The following is a 12,500-nucleotide window of genomic DNA, read 5'->3' on the forward strand; positions in this document are numbered from 1 at the left end:
AGAACACAAAGATAGAACACTCATCAATATCTAGAACACAGAGATAGAACACTCATCAATATCTAGAACACAAAGATAGAACACTCATCAATATCTAGAACACAAAGATAGAACACTCATCAATATCTAGAACACAGATATATAACTCATCAATAACTAGAACACAAAGATAGAACACTCATCAATATCTAGAACACAAAGATAGAACACTCATCAATATCTAGAACACAGAGATAGAACACTCATCAATATCTAGAACACAAAGATAGAACACTCATCAATATCTAGAACACAAAGATAGAACACTCATCAATATCTAGAACACAGAGATAGAACACTCATCAATATCTAGAACACAAAGATAGAACACTCATCAATATCTAGAGCACAGAGATAGAACACTCATCAATATCTAGAACACAGAGAAAGAACACTCATCAATATCTAGAACACAGAGATAGAACACTCATCAACATCTAGAACACAGATAGTAAACTCATCACAATCTAGAACACAGAGATAGAACACTCATCAATATCTAGAACACAGAGAGAAAACACTCATCAACATCTAGAACACAGAGAGAGAACAGTCATCAACATCTAGAACATAGAGATAGAGAGATAGAACACTCATCAACATCTAGAACACAGAGAGAGAACAGTCATCAACATCTAGAACATAGAGATAGAACACACAGATCAATAACTGTAATAATCACACAGAATAGTGAGTTGTGCTCTAGTCTAATGTATGTTTCTACTGTTAGTCTAAAATGACCTCTACAGCCCACTACTCTTACCAACTGATCCTGTTACTAACTAAACACAACACCAGTGACTTCTTGGAACTACAGAGCATGGAGTGGAATAGAAAGAGCTCTGTACATGACTGTATCTCTTCATCACTCTCACTCTATAAACATACAGAGTATGTGTGTGTGTGTGTGTGTGTGTGTGTGTGTGTGTGTGTGTGTGTGTGTGTGTGTGTGTGTGTGTGTGTGTGTGTGTGTGTGTGTGTGTGTGTGTGTGTGTGTGTGTGTGTGTGAATGAAGGGCAGGATCAGAAGTGCGTGCGTGTGTGTGCGTGTGTGTAATATAATAATAATAATAATAATAATGTGTGCGTGCGTGTGTGTGCGTGCGTGAGCGTGCGTGTGTGTGTGTGCGTGTGTGTGTGTGAATGAAGGGCAGGATCAGAAGTGCGTGCGTGTGTGTGTGCGTGCGTGTGTGTGTGTGTGTGTGTGTGTGTGTGTGTGTGTGTGTGTGTGTGTGTGTGTGTGTGTGTGTGTGTGTGTGTGTGTGTGTGCGTGTGTGTGCGTGTGTTAGGGTTGCAAAGGGATGGTATATTACTGGAAACGTTCTAAATTTACCAATAAACTACCAGAATGTTGGTATCTTTCAAGGATTTTATGTAATCTATCACAAGACATCTCGTGGCCCTTTTGGGTACTGCAATTATCTCTGGCTCTCTGTGTGGCCTTATCAAATGTAAAATATATGAAATAATTAAATAAGATGATTAGAAAAAATAGAATTACAAAGCTGTAAAATAATATACTTAATATAGAGATGCTTTTTGTCATTAATGAGGCTATTTCCTCTGTAACCATTCGGTCTATCTACTAGAAACTCATGGTCAATATGGATACAGATGAAAAAACTAAAGTGATACAATACATGAATACATTTTTCTAAAGTTATTCAAGTATAAATGACCAAAGTTACGATAGATTGCCATAGATTTTTGGTTAATTACCAAAATGACTGAAGATTTCCAAGCGTATGTATGTTACCTTCACAGGTCTCGTCCTGTATATAGTATCCAAGTGGGCAGATACACCTGTAGGAACCGTCCAGATTCTGACAGGTGCCTGGACCACAAGTCCCAGGGTTCACTGCACACTCATTGATGTCTGGGAGACAGAACACACACCACATTACACACACTCAGTTAAACTCTTTAGAAATTAAACAAAGTTAATACAACATGGAAATACTACAGATAATGTTGCTATGAGAGGAGAGAGAGACTGAGAAGAGGGTTGAGAGAGTGATGAAAGAATTGAGATAACGTGAAGGAAAACGAGACAGGTGAGAAAACTAAGAGGAGAGAGAAATGGATGACAAAGGCGTGAGAGGAGTGTGAGAGGAGAGAGTAATGACAGAATGAAGGGAGGAGAGAGTTAGAGAGGAGTGTGAGAGGAGAGAGTAATGACAGAATGAAGGGAGGAGAGAGTTAGAGAGGAGTGTGAGAGGAGAGAGTAATGACAGAATGAAGGGAGGAGAGAGTTAGAGAGGAAGGAGATAAGGAGAGAGTAATGACAGAATGAAGGGCAGGATTAGGAGGGAGGAGAGAGATAGAGAGGAAGGAGATAAGGAGAGAGTAATGACAGGAGGAAGAGAGGAGAGAGATAGAGAGGAAGGAGATAAGGAAAGAGTAATAACAGGAGGATGGGAGGAGAGAGTAAGAGAGGAAGGAGATAAGGAGAGAGAGTAATGACAGGAGGATGGGAGGGATCAGAAGAGAGGAGAGAGATAGAGAGGAAGGAGATAAGGAGAGATTAATGACAGGAGGAAGGGAGGAGAGAGATAGAGAGGAAGGAGATAAGGAGAGATTAATGACAGGAGGAAGGGAGGAGAGAGATAGAGAGGAAGGAGATAAGGAGAGATTAATGACAGGAGGAAGGGAGGAGAGAGATAGAGAGGAAGGAGATAAGGAAAGAGAGTAATGACAGGAGGATGGGAGGAGAGAGATAGAGAGGAAGGAGATAAGGAGAGAGTAATGACAGGAGGAAGGGAGGAGAGAGATAGAGAGGAAGGAGATAAGGAGAGAGAGTAATGACAGGAGGATGGGAGGAGAGAGATAGAGAGGAAGGAGATAAGGAGAGAGAGTAATGACAGGAGGAAGGGAGGAGAGAGATAGAGAGGAAGGAGACAAGGAGAGAGTCATGCGACAGTTTCTCACCAACACAAATTCTTCCATCGGCGCTGAGTTCGTAGCCATCGCGACACACACACACGAAGGAGCCCAGGGTGTTAATACAGTTCCCGTTCCTACACAGCCCTCTCTGACTCGAACACTCATCCGTATCTGGTAACACAGGCGGAAAGATAAACACACACCGTACACACACTGCCGAGGCCTTTATCTCAGTGGGCTAACACGGTCCTGTGGCGTGCAGAAGACCTGGCTTCAAAACAAAGTTAGTCACACACACACACCTACCTATGCAGTCATTGTTGTGTGAGAGCTGAAAGCCTGGATAACACAGGCAGTTATAGGATCCCACTGTGTTCTTACAGGTCCCGTTTCCACACGGCTGTCTCTCACACTCATCCACATCTACAACAACAGGAGAACATCAGCACAACATTATCACAACCTACTGGAAACCACTCTCACACTCATCCACAACAACAGGAGAACATCCTTACAACATCAGCACAACATTATCACAACCTACTGGCAACCACTCTCTCACCAGGTCCAGTGACAACAAGGACTACTTGACTGAGTACTTATTACAAACTATCCACTAGTGGAGGCCAATGAGTTATGATTTGGAGAGAGGAGTGAGATCACATGTGAAAAAGAGCCCTTGTGATAATTAGATTCAGCTCTATGGACCATGAAAAATAACTACAGCACTATTCACTAATATGACTCATGGAAGATTCGAGGTTGTTGTTGTTGTACTCACCTATACACATAGCCAGGTCTGATGTAGCCTTGAAACCATTGGGGCAGATACAGCGATAGCTTCCCAACGTATCAATACACTGGCCTGGGCTACACACTCCTGGGTTCTCCACACACTCATTGCGATCTGAAGAGAGAGAGAGGGAGCGAGATAGAGAGAGAGAGAGAGGGAGCGAGAGAGAGGGAGCGAGAGAGAGGGAGAGAGAGAGAGAGAGGTAGAGAGAGGGAGAGAGAGAGTGAGAACAAAAAGATAGCGGGGGTCAGAAGATGTGGAACACACACTGCAACGCAGGACTAACCCCCACAGTGAGACTGGCACAGACCACAGGACTAACCCCCACAGTGAGACTGGCACAGACCACAGGACTAACCCCCACAAGGAGACTGGCACAGACCACAGGACTAACCTCCACAGTGAGACTGGGACAGACCACAGAACTAACCCCCACAGTGAGACTGGGACAGACCACAGAACTAACCCCCACAAGGAGACTGGCACAGACCACAGGACTAACCCCCACAGTGAGACTGGGACAGACCACAGAACTAACCCCCACAAGGAGACTGGCACAGACCACAGGACTAACCTCCACAGTGAGACTGGGACAGACCACAGGGCTAAACTCCACAGTGAGACTGGGACAGACCACAGAACTAACCCCCACAGTGAGACTGGGACAGACCACAGGGCTAACCCCCACAGTGAGACTGGCACAGACCACAGGACTAACCCCCACAGTGAGACTGGGACAGACCACAGAACTAACCCCCACAGTGAGACTGGGACAGACCACAGGACTAACCTCCACAGTGAGACTGGGACAGACCACAAGGCTAACCCCCACAGTGAGACTGGGACAGACCACAGAACTAACCCCCACAGTGAGACTGGGACAGACCACAGAACTAACCCCCACAGTGAGACTGGGACAGACTACAGGACTAACCCCCACAGTGAGACTGGGACAGACTACAGGACTAACCCCCACAAGGAGACTGGGACAAACCACAGGAATAACCCCCACAGTGAGACTGGGACAGACCACAGGACTAACCCCCACAGTGAGACTGGGACAGACCACAGGGCTAACCCCCACAGTGAGACTGGCACAGACCACAGGACTAACCCCCACAGTGAGACTGGGACAGACCACAGAACTAACCCCCACAGTGAGACTGGGACAGACCACAGAACTAACCCCCACAGTGAGACTGGGACAGACTACAGGACTAACCCCCACAGTGAGACTGGGACAGACTACAGGACTAACCCCCACAAGGAGACTGGGACAAACCACAGGAATAACCCCCACAGTGAGACTGGGACAGACCACAGGACTAACCCCCACAGTGAGACTGGGACAGACCACAAGACTAACCTCCACAGTGAGACTGGGACAGACCACAGGACTTACCCCCACAGTGAGACTGGGACAGACCACAGGACTAACCCCCACAGTGAGACTGGGACAGACCACAAGACTAACCTCCACAGTGAGACTGGGACAGACCACAGGACTTACCCCCACAGTGAGACTGGGACAGACCACAGGACTAACCCCCACAGTGAGACTGGGACAGGGTCTCATTAAGGCCACTCAGTGTACACTCTGTTACTGTAGTTACTGTGGTCTACAGTGTATACTATGTTACTGTAGTTACTGTGGTCTACAGTGTACACTCTGTTACTGTAGTTACTGTGGTCTACAGTGTATACTCTGTTACTGTAGTTACTGCGGTCTACAGTGTATACTATGTTACTGTAGTTACTGTGGTCTAAGTGTATACTCTGTTACTGTAGTTACTGTGGTCTAAGTGTATACTCTGTTACTGTAGTTACTGCGGTCTACAGTGTATACTCTGTTACTGTAGTTACTGTGGTCTACAGTGTATACTCTGTTACTGTAGTTACTGCGGTCTACAGTATACACTCTGTTACTGTAGTTACTGTGGTCTACAGTGTACACTGTGTTACTGTAGTTACTGTGGTCTACAGTGTATACTCTGTTACTGTAGTTACTGTGGTCCACAGTGTATACACTGTTACTGTAGTTACTGTGGTCTACAGTGTATACTATGTTACTGTAGTTACTGTGGTCTACAGTGTATACTCTGTTACTGTAGTTACTGCGGTCTACAGTATACACTCTGTTACTGTAGTTACTGTGGTCTACAGTGTACACTGTGTTACTGTAGTTACTGTGGTCTACAGTGTATACTCTGTTACTGTAGTTACTGTGGTCCACAGTGTATACACTGTTACTGTAGTTACTGTGGTCTACAGTGTATACTATGTTACTGTAGTTACTGTGGTCTACAGTGTATACTCTGTTACTGTAGTTACTGTGGTCTACAGTGTATACTATGTTACTGTAGTTACTGCGGTCTACAGTGTATACTCTGTTACTGTAGTTACTGTGGTCTACAGTGTATACTATGATACTGTAATTACTGTGGTCTACAGTGTATACTATGTTACTGTAGTTACTGCGGTCTACAGTGTATACTCTGTTACTGTAGTTACTGTGGTCTACAGTGTATACTATGATACTGTAATTACTGTGGTCTACAGTGTATACTCTGTTACTGTAGTTACTGTGGTCTACAGTGTACACTCTGTTACTGTAGTTACTGTGGTCTAAGTTTATACTCTGTTACTGTAGTTACTGTGGTCTACAGTGTATACTATGTTACTGTAGTTACTGTGGTCTACAGTGTATACTATGTTACTGTAGTTACTGTGGTCTACAGTGTATACTCTGTTACTGTAGTTACTGTGGTCTACAGTGTATACTATGTTACTGTAGTTACTGTGGTCTACAGTGTATACTCTGTTACTGTAGTTACTGTGGTCTAAGTGTATACTCTGTTACTGTAGTTACTGTGGTCTACAGTGTATACTCTGTTACTGTAGTTACTGTGGTCTACAGTGTATACTATGTTACTGTAGTTACTGTGGTCTAAGTGTATACTCTGTTACTGTAGTTACTGTGGTCTAAGTGTATACTCTGTTACTGTAGTTACTGCGGTCTACAGTGTATACTCTGTTACTGTAGTTACTGTGGTCTACAGTGTATACTCTGTTACTGTAGTTACTGTGGTCTACAGTTTACACTCTGTTACTGTAGTTACTGTGGTCTAAGTGTATACTCTGTTACTGTAGTTACTGTGGTCTACAGTGTACACTATGTTACTGTAGTTACTGTGGTCTACAGTGTATACTATGTTACTGTAGTTACTGTGGTCTAAGTGTATACTCTGTTACTGTAGTTACTGTGGTCTACAGTGTACACTGTGTTACTGTAGTTACTGTGGTCTACAGTGTATACTATGTTACTGTAGTTACTGTGGTCTAAGTGTATACTATGTTACTGTAGCTACTGTGGTCTACAGTGTACACTGTGTTACTGTAGTTACTGTGGTCTACAGTGTACACTGTGTTACTGTAGTTACTGTGGTCTACAGTGTACACTGTGTTACTGTAGTTACTGTGGTCTACAGTGTATACTCTGTTACTGTAGTTACTGTGGTCTACAATGTATAATATGTTACTGTAGTTACTGTGGTCTAAGTGTATACTCTGTTACTGTAGTTACTGTGGTCTAAGTGTATACTCTGTTACTGTAGTTTACTGTGGTCTAAGTGTATACTATGTTACTGTAGTTACTGTGGTCTACAGTGTATACTATGTTACTGTAGTTACTGTGGTCTAAGTGTATACTCTGTTACTGTAGTTTACTGTGGTCTAAGTGTATACTATGTTACTGTAGTTACTGTGGTCTACAGTGTACACTGTGTTACTGTAGTTACTGTGGTCTACAGTGTATACTCTGTTACTGTAGTTACTGTGGTCTAAGTTTATACTCTGTTACTGTAGTTACTGTGGTCTAAGTTTATACTCTGTTACTGTAGTTACTGTGGTCTACAGTGTATACTATGTTACTGTAGTTACTGTGGTCTAAGTGTATACTCTGTTACTGTAGTTACTGTGGTCTACACCTCCACTGTGTTTCGTTACACATAAAAGCAGGAAGAACATCAGGATGCTGCTATTGAAAAGGCTGGGTCCATATTACAGGCGTACATTCCTTTCTCACACAGCTACTCTTGAGGGACGTGCTGCTCTCGAGGCTTTCCTCTCATCATAATCCCGGGTGTTTAGCAGGGAGAGCAGGTGGGAACTTCAGGCCAGTAAAGCCCAGAGGAGCTCCTCTAGGAGGGGTAAGATATGCAGCACAGCCCCCTGGTCCCTGAAACATGCCTCACATACTCACTAACTAACGACTAACCAGGACAGCATGTCTAACACATTCTTCTACTTGTCCAACACACACATTATTCTGTTCTTCTATCCCTCTCCGTCTGTCTGTTGGTCTGTCTGTCTCTATGGTGCCAGTCTGTTTGTTATTTAGACTAGAACCCCTTTGTCTTTGTCATGTCATTGAACAAAAATGTTTGGCATTGCAAAATAATTGTATTTGGCATGGCAACGACAGAAATATACTGACTCCAGGAATAGGGGATCTATTTAGAAAACGTTCATTTTTCTGCTCCCTTTCTTCTCCTCCCTGACACTCAGCCTATCCTCCCCCATCCTTACCTAGACACTATCCTCCCCCATCCTTACCCAGACACTATCCTCCCCCATCCTTACCCAGACACTATGCTCCCCCATCCTTACCCAGACACTATCCTCCCCCATCCTTACCCAGACACTATGGGGTCTCCCCAGGTTACCCAGACACTATCCTCCCCATCCTTACCCAGACACTATCCTCCCCATCCTTACCCAGACACTATCCTCCCCCATCCTTACCCAGACACTATCCTCCCCATCCTTACCCAGACACTATTCTCCCCCATCCTTACCCAGACACTAAAAGCAGGAAGAACACCATCCTCTCCCATCCTTACCCAGACACTATCCTCCCCCCTCCTTACCCAGACACTATCCTCCCCCATCCTTACCCAGACACTATCCTCTCCCATCATTACCCAGACACTATCCTCCCCCATCCTTACCCAGACACTATCCTCCCCCATCCTTACCCAGACACTGTGTCCCCATCCTTACCCAGACACTATCCTCCCCATCCTCTACCCAGACACTATCCTCCCCCATCCTTACCCAGACACTATCCTCCCCCATCCTCCCCCATCCTTACCCAGACACTATCCTCCCCCATCCTTACCCAGACACTATCCTCCCCCATCCTTACCCAGACACTATCCTCCCCCATCCTTACCCAGACACTATCCTCCCCATCCTTACCCAGACACTATCCTCCCCATCCTTACCCAGACACTATCCTCCCCCATCCTTACCCAGACACTATCCTCCCCCATCCTTACCCAGACACTATCCTCCCCCATCCTTACCCAGACACTATCCTCTCCCATCCTTACCCAGACACTATCCTCCCCCATCCTTACCCAGACACTATTCTCCCCATCCTTACCCAGACACTATCCTCCCCCATCCTTACCCAGACACTATCCTCCCCCATCCTTACCCAGACACTATCCTCCCCCATCCTTACCCAGACACTATCCTCTCCCATCCTTACCCAGACACTATCCTCTCCCATCCTTACCCAGACACTATCCTCTCCCATCCTTACCCAGACACTATCCTCCCCCATCCTTACCCAGACACTATCCTCTCCCATCCTTACCCAGACACTATCCTCCCCCATCCTTACCCAGACACTATCCTCTCCCATCCTTACCCAGACACTATCCTCCCCCATCATTACCCAGACACTATCCTCCCCCATCCTTACCCAGACACTATCCTCTCCCATCCTTACCCAGACACTATCCTCCCCCATCCTTACCCAGACACTATCCTCCCCATCCTTACCCAGACACTATCCTCCCCCATCCTTACCCAGACACTATCCTCCCCCATCCTTACCCAGACACTATCCTCCCCCATCCTTACCCAGACACTAACCTCTCCCATCCTTACCCAGACACTATCCTCCCCCATCCTTACCCAGACACTATCCTCTCCCATCCTTACCCAGACACTATCCTCTCCCCATCATTACCCAGACACTATCCTCCCCCATCATTACCCAGACACTATCCTCCCCCATCCTTACCCAGACACTAACCTCTCCCATCCTTACCCAGACACTATCCTCCCCCATCCTTACCCAGACACTATCCTCCCCCATCCTTACCCAGACACGATCCTCTCCCATCCTTACCCAGACACTATCCTCCCCCATCCTTACCCAGACACTATCCTCCCTCATCCTTACCCAGACACTATCCTCTCCCATCCTTACCCAGACACTATCCTCTCCCATCCTTACCCAGACACTATCCTCCCCCATCCTTACCCAGACACTATCCTCTCCCCCATCCTTACCCAGACACTATCCTCTCCCATCATTACCCAGACACTATCCTCCCCCATCCTTACCCAGACACTATCCTCTCCCCCATCCTTACCCAGACACTATCCTCTCCCATCCTTACCCAGACACTATCCTCCCCCATCCTTACCCAGACACTATCCTCCCCCATCCTTACCCAGACACTATCCTCTCCCATCTTTACCCAGACACTATCCTCCTCCATCATTACCCAGACACTATCCTCTCCCCATCATTACCCAGACACTATCCTCCCCCATCCTTACCCAGACACTATCCTCTCCCATCCTTACCCAGACACTATCCTCTTCCATCTTTACCCAGACACTATCCTCCTCCATCATTACCCAGACACTATCCTCCCCCATCCTTACCCAGACACTAACCTCTCCCATCCTTACCCAGACACTATCCTCCCCCATCCTTACCCAGACACTATCCTCTCCCCATCATTACCCAGACACTATCCCCCTCCCCATCATTACCCAGACACTATCCTCCCCCATCATTACCCAGACACTATCCTCCCCCATCCTTACCCAGACACTAACCTCTCCCATCCTTACCCAGACACTATCCTCCCCCATCCTTACCCAGACACTATCCTCTCCCATCCTTACCCAGACACTATCCTCTCCCATCCTTACCCAGACACTATCCTCCCCCATCCTTAACCAGACACCAGCCTCCCCCATCTTTACCCAGACACTATCCTCCCCCATCCTTACCCAGACACTATCCTCCCCCATCCTTACCCAGACACTATCCTCTCCCATCCTTACCCAGACACTATCCTCCCCCATCCTTACCCAGACACTATCCTCTCCCATCCTTACCCAGACACTATCCTCCCCCATCCTTACCCAGACACTATCCTCCCCCATCCTTACCCAGACACTATCCTCCCCCATCCTTACCCAGACACTATCCTCCCCCATCCTTACCCAGACACTATCCTCCCCCATCATTACCCAGACACTATCCTCTCTCCAATCTTTACCCAGACACTATCCTCCCCCATCCTTACCCAGACACTATCCTCTCCCATCCTTACCCAGACACTATCCTCCCTCATCCTTACCCAGACACTATCCTCTCCCATCCTTACCCAGACACTATCCTCTCCCATCCTTACCCAGACACTATCCTCTCCCCCATCCTTACCCAGACACTATCCTCCCCATCATTACCCAGACACTATCCTCTCCCCCATCCTTACCCAGACACTATCCTCTCCCATCATTACCCAGACACTATCCTCCCCCATCCTTACCCAGACACTATCCTCTCCCCCATCCTTACCCAGACACTATCCTCTCCCATCCTTACCCAGACACTATCCTCCCCCATCCTTACCCAGACACTATCCTCTCCCATCTTTACCCAGACACTATCCTCCTCCATCATTACCCAGACACTATCCTCTCCCCATCATTACCCAGACACTATCCTCCCCCATCCTTACCCAGACACTATCCTCTCCCATCCTTACCCAGACACTATCCTCTCCCATCTTTACCCAGACACTATCCTCCTCCATCATTACCCAGACACTATCCTCCCCCATCCTTACCCAGACACTAACCTCTCCCATCCTTACCCAGACACTATCCTCCCCCATCCTTACCCAGACACTATCCTCTCCCCATCATTACCCAGACACTATCCTCCCCATCCTTACCCAGACACTAACCTCTCCCATCCTTACCCAGACACTATCCTCCCCCATCCTTACCCAGACACTAACCTCTCCCATCCTTACCCAGACACTATCCTCCCCCATCCTTACCCAGACACTATCCTCTCCCATCTTTACCCAGACACCATCCTCTCCCCCATCCTTACCCCTCCATCCTCACCCCTCCCTCCTCCATCCTGCCCCATCCTCACCCCTCCCTCCTCCATCCTCCCACATCCTTACCCCTCCCTCCTCCCCCATCCTTACCCCTCCATCCTCACCCCTCCCTCCTCCATCCTGCCCCATCCTCACCCCTCCCTCCTCCATCCTCCCCCATCCTCACCCCTCCCTCCTCCATCCTCCCATATCCTCACCCCTCCCTCCTCCCACATCCTTACCCCTCCCTCCTCCATCCTCCCCCATCCTCACCCCTCCCTCCTCCATCCTCCCACATCCTCACCCCTCCCTCCTCCCACATCCTTACCCCTCCATCCTCACCCCTCCCTCCTCCATCCTCCCCCATCCTCACCCCTCCCTCCTCCATCCTCCCCCATCCTCACCCCTCCCTCCTCCATCCTCCCACATCCTTACCCCTCCATCCTCACCCCTCCATCCTCCCACATCCTCACCCCTCCCTCCTCCCCCATCCTTACCCAGACACTGTCCAGTGGGGGTGAAGCGGTATCCAGGTTTACATTCACAGCGGTAGCTACCAGGCATGTTGAGACAGCCTGC

General features: G+C 47.5%; 1 protein-coding gene across 1 annotated transcript in view; it reads right to left on the reverse strand.

Annotated features, from left to right (window-relative positions):
• The window catches only part of fbn1 (fibrillin 1), a 170,125-nt gene that overhangs the window by 26,132 nt on the left and 131,493 nt on the right, over nucleotides 1-12,500 (reverse strand). Inside the window, 5 exon segments of the mRNA XM_052516796.1 lie at nucleotides 1,795-1,914; nucleotides 2,967-3,092; nucleotides 3,228-3,344; nucleotides 3,703-3,828; nucleotides 12,419-12,500. The exon segment at nucleotides 12,419-12,500 is cut by the window's right edge and continues 41 nt beyond it. Coding sequence (XP_052372756.1) covers nucleotides 1,795-1,914; nucleotides 2,967-3,092; nucleotides 3,228-3,344; nucleotides 3,703-3,828; nucleotides 12,419-12,500 — 571 coding nt within the window.

This window comes from Oncorhynchus keta, unplaced genomic scaffold (genome assembly GCF_023373465.1).
Source record: "Oncorhynchus keta strain PuntledgeMale-10-30-2019 unplaced genomic scaffold, Oket_V2 Un_scaffold_5444_pilon_pilon, whole genome shotgun sequence".
In the NCBI taxonomy this organism is placed as follows: Eukaryota; Metazoa; Chordata; class Actinopteri; order Salmoniformes; family Salmonidae; genus Oncorhynchus; species Oncorhynchus keta.